We start from the raw sequence: 8,464 nt of genomic DNA on the forward strand, positions 1-8,464 counted from the left end.
GGTTAATGATATCCCGTTCAGCCGATGACAGGCCCAAATCGATTCCCTTTTATCGCATGACGTCACACTGCTGTCACGTGATTCTGTCCGCTATATAATTCGCCTTTTCCCTAACACAAAAATGAATAACGAGAAACCACTATCGGCACTGAGACCTCGAGGTCAGTCTAGGTTCATGGCGGGCTCTTACGAGCCTTAGCCCAGCCGTCAAGTAAGCTTTTGCCCGATACCGTATCGTGTACTTGTATACCAGAAAAAGGAATAAAACATAGCAAGATATCATGAACTGTTTGGTTTCTGGTTATAAAAGCAATTAGTACTACAGTAGATATAGCACCCCGCTGAAGCCTGTATATGAAGTCGGATCAGCACGGAGTCATATAATCCAACCAGCGATCCTGTATATTCAGTGGGGGCTATACTGCCATACTCTGCAGACTGGATATATCTTGTGTTTTAATTTTGAATATATTTAAGAGAAACTAGTGAGTAAGGGTTAAGTTACAGCAAATGTACCTTTGTTTGTTTAAGTTCTAAAACAAATGGATGTAACACCATCACCCTCTAAACGTAAACAATGTTCGTCCTCTCTATTATCTGGAACTCCTGGAAAAAGACTTCTGTTTGACCATAGTCAACCATGCAGTGTAAGTACATCATATTTATTTTTTAAACTAATATTTGTATCTTTCCATGTAATCTGAATACTTTGTGTTTGTGTGCATACAACCAGCACATTTTAAAAAGACCCACATTTTTTCTGTGAGTTCTTCCTGTTTTGCCTTGTTTAGTTTAAGTAATACCTCAGTTAGAGTTTGGAAAAGACGTGGTGGTTATAAATATGCATTTTTTCAGAGTTCACAAGTCACCCAGGTTCAGGTAAAAACTGGATTGAGCAGTCAAGCCTCTACAGGTAAATGGTTAAGCCTATAAATGGAAGCATATTATTTTTTATTTTTATAAATTATTCAATGTCAAAAAGCAAAGAAATAAAGTGACACATAGACCTCTGTCAAACAATATTTTTATAAATTAAGCCTTTACAAATATTCTTACTTGCTAAAATATCAACAAAAATTTTAGAGGAAATTCCACACAAATATTCGGTGCTAGTGAAGAGTCTTCCCCCCACCTTATTTGCTAACCCCGAACCCCTATAACCACTAACTACTAACCACTATAACCACTAACCCCCTAACCATCAACACCTAACCCCCTCCCCTAGTGGTTAGCAAATAAGGTGGGGGGGGGATTCTTTACTAGCACCAAAAATTCATTTCATCTAATATCCTCTTCCCATAAAGTAACTTTCCAATCTGGTACAACTCTGTATGAACGCCTAATTAAGTTAACTTGCATGACGTTCACAGTTGATCTGGATTCTAGCATAGATTTATTTGATGATGATGATGAAGAGTTTGATAATTATGTGGCTAATCTTCCTGATGAAGTCATGGATGGGAGCCAACCTCTGCCTTCTATGGTTTGTAAACAAAATATTCAAAGTTTTATTGATGGTACAAGAGTGACTTATATCACCACTTTTTGTGTAGCCTATTGTGATTTAATAACTTTTTTTATTATTTCACTTGGACACGTCTATTGCTTTGTTGTAACTTCCTGTCTCCTAAAAGTTGTTATATTAATTGCATCTAGCATCTAGGTAACTTTATCCCAAAATACAAAATATAGTAAACTTATGTTTCTTTTTTTTTAGGATCGTCTAATTGAGCTTGACAAACTACCTGACCACGTGCTTGAGAATATCTTCAGCTGCTTACCCATATCTGACTTGATAGGAACCTGTCCTGTTGTTTGCAAAAGATGGAACAATATCATTAAGAGCAACAATGTAATTTAACTTTGTTATTGTGTTATTCATGAACCTAAATCAAACTGTCATTAATGCACTTGTATGCACTGTAAAACAGAATGAATAATGCTAATGTGTTTGCAAAGTTTTTGTGTGTTCTTACACTGCCTCTAAACACTTACTGTGCCCAAATATTTTAAATATTATTGCAAATTAATCTTTTCAACAAATATCCCATGGACACTAAGGCCTAATGAATGGTGTAGGCCTTATTGCATGATATTTTTGTGTGGGTTATGTCTCAGATTTTACAGTAAATTCTTTCTAATTTTGTTAAAAGGAAGTTGTAAAATTTTATTTTTTTTTAGTTTTTATCATGGAAGAAAATGTATCATAAAATCCGAATGAATGACAAAGATTCACTTTTGGAATTGGAAAGTTTAATGGAGCATTCAAACATCGGACACAGCAGGGAACAGGGTGACTTGTTAAAGCCATATGTAATTGTCAACCTAGTCCGGTAAGTATAAGACGAGTGTTGTAGATAGCCCTATTTTTTACCATTAGTATCGTGTTGGTTTCGTTAGAATTGGAGACATTTCATTACAATGGTTTACCATTCAATGACACGTGGTATATTGCACAAGGATGTTCCAACCACTTTCAGTATGTTTACAGTTGTTGTGTAAAGCGTTGTGTATAATTATGTTTCCTTCACCTAACATTCACTTCACAATGACTCCAGTCATTCATTAGTTTAGTATAAAAAATAAGCTTTACACTGAACTTGCAATAGGTTTACCCCTTATCCTCTAAGTATGTGATACCTAAAGTAGGCAAATATCAATATAACCGAGTTGAATGTTTTGTACATTACTGTGACTAAATTTACATAATAATCTGCCAGAAAAGCCGAAAATTTGCACAATGTAATTTATCTATATAAGCAGGATAATGTGTCAAGACCGACCAGGTGACCTTGAATTCAGGTCTAAGCCCTAACTTCTATTACCATGAATTCACATAAATTGAGCAGCTTAAACATCACACTAAATAATTAACTCAGGTTCATGGGCAACTGGGGAGTCAAATTTCTTCAATCAACAGAACTGAGTGAAATGGTTGAACAAATTGAACGACATCAACTATTTCCACTGGCTAATGCTCTGCTGGAGAAAAAGATTCTGTCCAATGATGATGCGATTGCTAAACAATTATTGGTAAAATGAGCTTTCGAAGCGTACACAACAAAATGGGTTTAAAATTGTCATAGTTTTATTAGACACTCTTCAATGGGGATTATTGAATAGGTGGCATAAACACCACAGCTTAAAAAACTTGCTATTCTTTTCTTAAGTAAGCTTTGTAGCAAATTTTCTGAATTTAATTTTCAAATTGTTCAAACATTGTGTCACTAAAGGGCCAACTTCCCGATTCGGGGTCACCAGAAGAAATGTAAAATAATTAGGCATTAAAGTTGAATATTAATATTAAAACTTTCACTATGTTTTACAAGGCAACAAACTCCCCACAAATTTGGATGTTGGCTTCCTTGATCTTAATATTATCCCCTGATGTTAAATCAACACTTCACTTCCACCATGTTTTATCTCGGGCTCTTCCACTCCCTCTTGTGATGGATTTCTTCTATGTGATTGCTTCATTGTTTTGGATGCTTCACCTGTTTCAGCTTACAAGTCAGCAGTAAGTTATTTGTTTATAAACTTTATGTGATCCATTTGTTAGGTGCTTATATCGTAACTGCACATAGTAAAAATGCATGCCAGACCAATTGTTGAACTCAGGTGTGCTAGAAACTTTTACAAATTAACATTAAATTATTCATTTTTAGGTTTATTTGCTGTTTTAAAGACCAAAACATGTTTTTCAGTTTCGGCGATAAAATGCAGCGCACCCTAAAACTTGTGATAATTTATTTAAGTTTTAATTAATGCAATACTTGTTAGCATAAAAGGAATCTAATTTGGTGTAAGTCACTGGACAAATATGGTATATGTTTGCAACTTGGTTGTTATGATTTTGATTTATCTAAATATGGGAGTCTGAAACCTAAGGAGGGAGGAACCACTTTTCCAACCACTTTTAAGTGACATAATATAGGTTCGATAAACTCATATCTTTTATCATGTGCTCATGAAGTATGTGGTACCTTGCAATGATATACTCATTTGAATAAAATGTACTGGTTAAAACCTTGTATATTTGTATTTTTATTAGGAGCCACTACAAGGTTATTGCTTCAATTTCAATCATTGAAAATGCTTCATCACCAATTCCACTACATTATAGGTAACATAAGATTTAACACATAAGTTTAATATATATATAAATAAAAAGCCAATTTTATGTAAATTCAATCATTTATAGCATTTTGGCATGCATTTCCTCAGTTAAACCAAGTTATAAGATTGTTACGAAAAATATCCTATTGTTACATTAATGCTGATTTATTGCTATATTGAATACATTAGATTGTGTAACATTGTTCCTAACATATGGGGGTTGTTTGACTGTTGATTCCTTGATGGTGCGTTATGTTTTGTCGTGCTCTAGCACCACCATGTGCCAGTTAAAAGTTATTATCTTCATGGACATTAATGGTTTTTACTTTTACGTTTTAAACATGTTCAGCATGTATTACCTTGTTGTAAATGAACCTTTATGTCGAAAAAACTACTGTGAGAAATATTTTCAGCAGCAAAACTGAGATACAATCCCAACTTGTGAACAATCTTACTCATGAGCAACTACGGGTTGTGAATCATGATTTTCAAACTGGTCAGTTGATTCGAGTAATGGCTTATGCTGGTGCAGGAAAAACAAGCACGTTGATTGCTTGTGTTAAAGCTAAGCCAAACAAGACATTCCTATACACCTCATTTTGCAAGTAGGGTTGTTTTACAATGTCTATAAATCTTGTTACTGGAAGATTCAGTTTTTTTTCTGTAATAATTTCTGTTACTGTTTTTAACAATAGGCAACCATAAACAATTATTGGTCTGATAAGGCTGATCTAAACTGAATACATTAAATATTCAAAGCTTAAGGTTTATAATTGAGGTGCAAAGGATGGCAAATTGTCATATCAGCTATGCCTAAACATAATTTCCTAAGCTAAAACATAATTGCGAGTTCTGTATCATGATGTGAAACGTATTATAATTCAATAAACCGCGCATTATTGTTATTTTACCCTGAAAAAAACTTATATTCTGATTATTAAAAGAAGAATTAGTTAGAATTTATATTATTCTTGGAAGCTTTAGTTTATATAACAATGATGAACATTAACTCACCATACACAATCAATACTACCACTAATTTATCAAAGTAATACTATTTACAGAGCTGTGGTAGATGAGGGAAAGAAAGTGTTTTACAACCATCCTAATGTAAGGTGCGCCACACTACACAGTCTTGCATACAGAGAAATGGACATGAACAGGTGTGTTGTTGTTTTATTACTGAATTGTTTGTCATAGTGCTATCATTGTAGACATTTCTACATGTATAAGAAGTTAACAGCAATGTGTCCAAAGCACCAACTCAATGGTCACTAATGGTTTGCCCAAACTAGCACTTCTCGCACACATAGTTATGTGTTACAACTTGGTGTATAATGGTTTGTTTAGGTTTTGGTAACAAAAACAAATGTGGCTCTCATATACATTCTCACTTGTTGTTTAATCCACCCCGATATGTACCATTAACACATGTTGTAAAAACATGTTAAAAACACTATATGTGTTTTATTGATAATTTGGGTTAGATATCGTCACAAGATCGATAGAAGAAACTCCATGTCTTCACATGATATTATATACAAGCTCGGTCTGGAAAAGGAAATGGCTTTCTGTGGCTTGTTGGTGAGAAAGACGCTTATCTTGTTCATGTCAAGCAGTGATAAACAAATCAAGTTACGCCATGTGCCTCGGTATAGGATAAAGAAGGAAGGAGATAAATATGTGCATGAAGATCTTTCAGAAGACCTACGCAAGGTTAGTCCTGTATTAGCCATACAATAACTCTTTGTGCAGTCTAGTTTATTTGTGCAGTCTAGTTGAAGGGTGGTTGGTTCAAATTTGGTGGTATTCAGAAAAATGGTTAGCAAATATACAAAGTGTTTATAACGCCGTGGCCAGCAAAGAATTGTAGCGACAGACAGTTGAAAACCTATAAATTATTACGCAAAGACATGTGGAGCCTGGTCTACTATAATATGTTCAAGATCTAAAAATGCAAAGTTTGTCAAAGTTTTTGTTGCTTGATATTAGTATACAAGAAGTTACCTAACTCAACTCTGGCAATGTTCTTGTTGTATTGGTTGCCAACATGTATTTGTAAACAATATCTGATCGTTGTTGGTTTGTTGCAAAAATGTTAAAATATTTTATTTGATAGTCTTTGCAAAACTTGGCAGTGAGGTACTGGAAGAAAATCACTGACTTTCAAGGAAAAGAATGTTCCATATCTGATGACTGTAAGTTTTACTTTGTACTATTACATTGTAGGCATAGTCTAGATCTGGAACCTTTATGTATTATTTTGCGGAATTTTAATCGGCAAAGTAACTCATTTTTGATGTTTAATAACCTCTGTTTGTGATTAATTATGCATAAAACATCATACAATATCTTGCGTAATGTATTTCTTACCAGCCGAGTTCCTCATGAACTGGAACCTGACCCCTTGATTATTACACCCTTCATATACAATCATAGTCAACTCATTTTATCAATATGAGAATCTGATATGGTTTAGTAATTAACTTAGTATTTTTTACCATTACTTAACTTGGTTACAGCTCACTTAAGTTAATTTGAATAAAACTAGAGACCTAATTTCAAATAAATGATTCCAGACAACGCTTTATTAAACAATCTCATATTTTAATTCCGATTAAACAGTTTAACACTGTGTGTTTTGCCAGGTTATCTTAAAATGTGGCAAATGAAAAATCCACTTGTTTCGCAATACGACGTGATTCTTCTAGACGAAGCACAAGATTGTTCGGAATGTATGAGAGATATACTTGTTAAACAAACCAAACACGCTACCTTGGTGTTGGTTGGTGATTCACATCAACAAATCTATGGATTTCGTCATGCACGTGATGCACTCACGCTTGTGAGGCACACTCACTCTTATTACCTAACACAGGTACTTTACACCTGCATACTGTATTTATTACATCACCCATCTTACAAACTGTTGCTATGGCATAATATAGGTCTAAAACAGCTCTTCCAGCTGATTTAGTTTTTACATTTACCTTGATCAGATGATCGTGAAACAAGATTAAAACCTCTGTAGAAAAATATTTGCTGGAAGAGATGTTTTAGATTAACAGAAATCTTAAAACACCTCGTTATCATGAAAAATATACTTAGAATTGTTTTGGTTTAACACACACTTAAAATCAGTTTTGTTTATATTTTGTAACCGAAGTGTTTAGCAACATAGTTTTTGCTTCTACTTTTGCAAACACAAAGTCAACATTTCTTAAAATTCACCAACTCCTGAACCAACATTTCCCAATCTCCTGCAATTTTTTAATTTTTTACAACAAACATCTAACTCTTGGTCCTTGGTTATTCGATTTTAAATAGTTAACCTTGACTTTGAATTGTTTCAATCTTTTAGGTCTGATAGTTAAACTTCTTTCATTTTTTTATTGAATACTCTTAAAAATTATTATAATTTCTGTTTTTACTTTGCTTTACAGAGCTTTAGGTTTGGTCCTGAGATCGCCCAAGTTGCTGATGCACTTTTACGAGGTTTTAAATTTAATGGTTTTGCGAAAACTAGGCTTAGTCCAAACGTAAATCTCAACTCATCAATCTCTGAGAAGACTCTGCTTGGAGTTGGTTGCCATGGTGAGTTGTGAGGATTCATGAACAGATTATCTGTTGGGAGTGCTGGTTTGTTCAAAGTTTAATGCCACCACAGCTGTGTGGTGTTTGCAAAACACTCAACGCTCATTGGTTCTAACCAATGCTTATTAATTAGTTGTCCAGAGGAATTGTCATACAGAAAAATAGAAATTTTAAAGCCTTAATCCACAAAATTTAACTCTTGGTAATTTATAACCATGCCAAGTTGTATGAAATAGAACATGTGTGTTATACGCACGATTTTTAAATAATTTCAGACATTCAGATCGCCTTAATTTTACACATTTCTGTATCAATTTGTAACATAGATGTATTTTAAATTTTTGCACTATTATTTCTTAATCTTAACAGTACTGATATTAACATCACAGGTACTATTGCTGGTGAAGCAGTTGGGAAACCTTACTGTGTGTTGTGTCGAACAAACTTAGGTGTTATCAAGAGTGTGGTTTCATTGTGGGGTGAAAAGAAAAACGAAGAAAAGCAGATTGTGGTGGTTGGTGGGGCCGAGAAACTTAATCTTGGGGTCATCCTTGATCTTTATGCACTCAGTATACCAATGCAACAAAGAAGGGTAAGTTGAGTTGATGGAAATATATATGGGGTACATATATTACATAATGTACAGTTTGTTCTTTGTTGTATAAATTGATTTGTCCGGCGCCGTGGCGTAGTGGTTAGCGCGCCTGCCTCTAACCCAGAGGTAATGGATTTCAAGGCTCGTCGCTGCTACCAT

At 34.2% G+C, this 8,464-nt stretch overlaps 1 protein-coding gene across 3 annotated transcripts in view; it reads left to right on the forward strand.

The window, feature by feature from the left end:
- Nucleotides 1-461: 461 nt before the first annotated feature.
- The window catches only part of LOC100178964 (F-box DNA helicase 1), an 18,255-nt gene continuing 10,252 nt past the window's right edge, over nucleotides 462-8,464 (forward strand). For 2 of the 3 annotated variants that reach the window (XM_026834478.1, XM_009860249.3), the window contains exons 1-15: nucleotides 462-647; nucleotides 856-913; nucleotides 1,371-1,483; nucleotides 1,718-1,852; nucleotides 2,182-2,333; nucleotides 2,880-3,033; nucleotides 3,330-3,517; nucleotides 4,052-4,123; nucleotides 4,530-4,721; nucleotides 5,181-5,279; nucleotides 5,604-5,832; nucleotides 6,236-6,314; nucleotides 6,765-6,994; nucleotides 7,560-7,710; nucleotides 8,100-8,302. In XM_026834478.1, the coding sequence (XP_026690279.1) occupies nucleotides 543-647; nucleotides 856-913; nucleotides 1,371-1,483; nucleotides 1,718-1,852; nucleotides 2,182-2,333; nucleotides 2,880-3,033; nucleotides 3,330-3,517; nucleotides 4,052-4,123; nucleotides 4,530-4,721; nucleotides 5,181-5,279; nucleotides 5,604-5,832; nucleotides 6,236-6,314; nucleotides 6,765-6,994; nucleotides 7,560-7,710; nucleotides 8,100-8,302 (2,160 nt within the window). In that variant the 5' untranslated portion in view covers nucleotides 462-542. The remainder of the gene's footprint in view (nucleotides 648-855; nucleotides 914-1,370; nucleotides 1,484-1,717; nucleotides 1,853-2,181; nucleotides 2,334-2,879; nucleotides 3,034-3,329; nucleotides 3,518-4,051; nucleotides 4,124-4,529; nucleotides 4,722-5,180; nucleotides 5,280-5,603; nucleotides 5,833-6,235; nucleotides 6,315-6,764; nucleotides 6,995-7,559; nucleotides 7,711-8,099; nucleotides 8,303-8,464) is intronic. The other variant, XM_026834479.1, reaches the window with a different exon arrangement.

This window comes from Ciona intestinalis, chromosome 5, assembly GCF_000224145.3.
Source record: "Ciona intestinalis chromosome 5, KH, whole genome shotgun sequence".
Classification (NCBI taxonomy): Eukaryota; Metazoa; Chordata; class Ascidiacea; order Phlebobranchia; family Cionidae; genus Ciona; species Ciona intestinalis.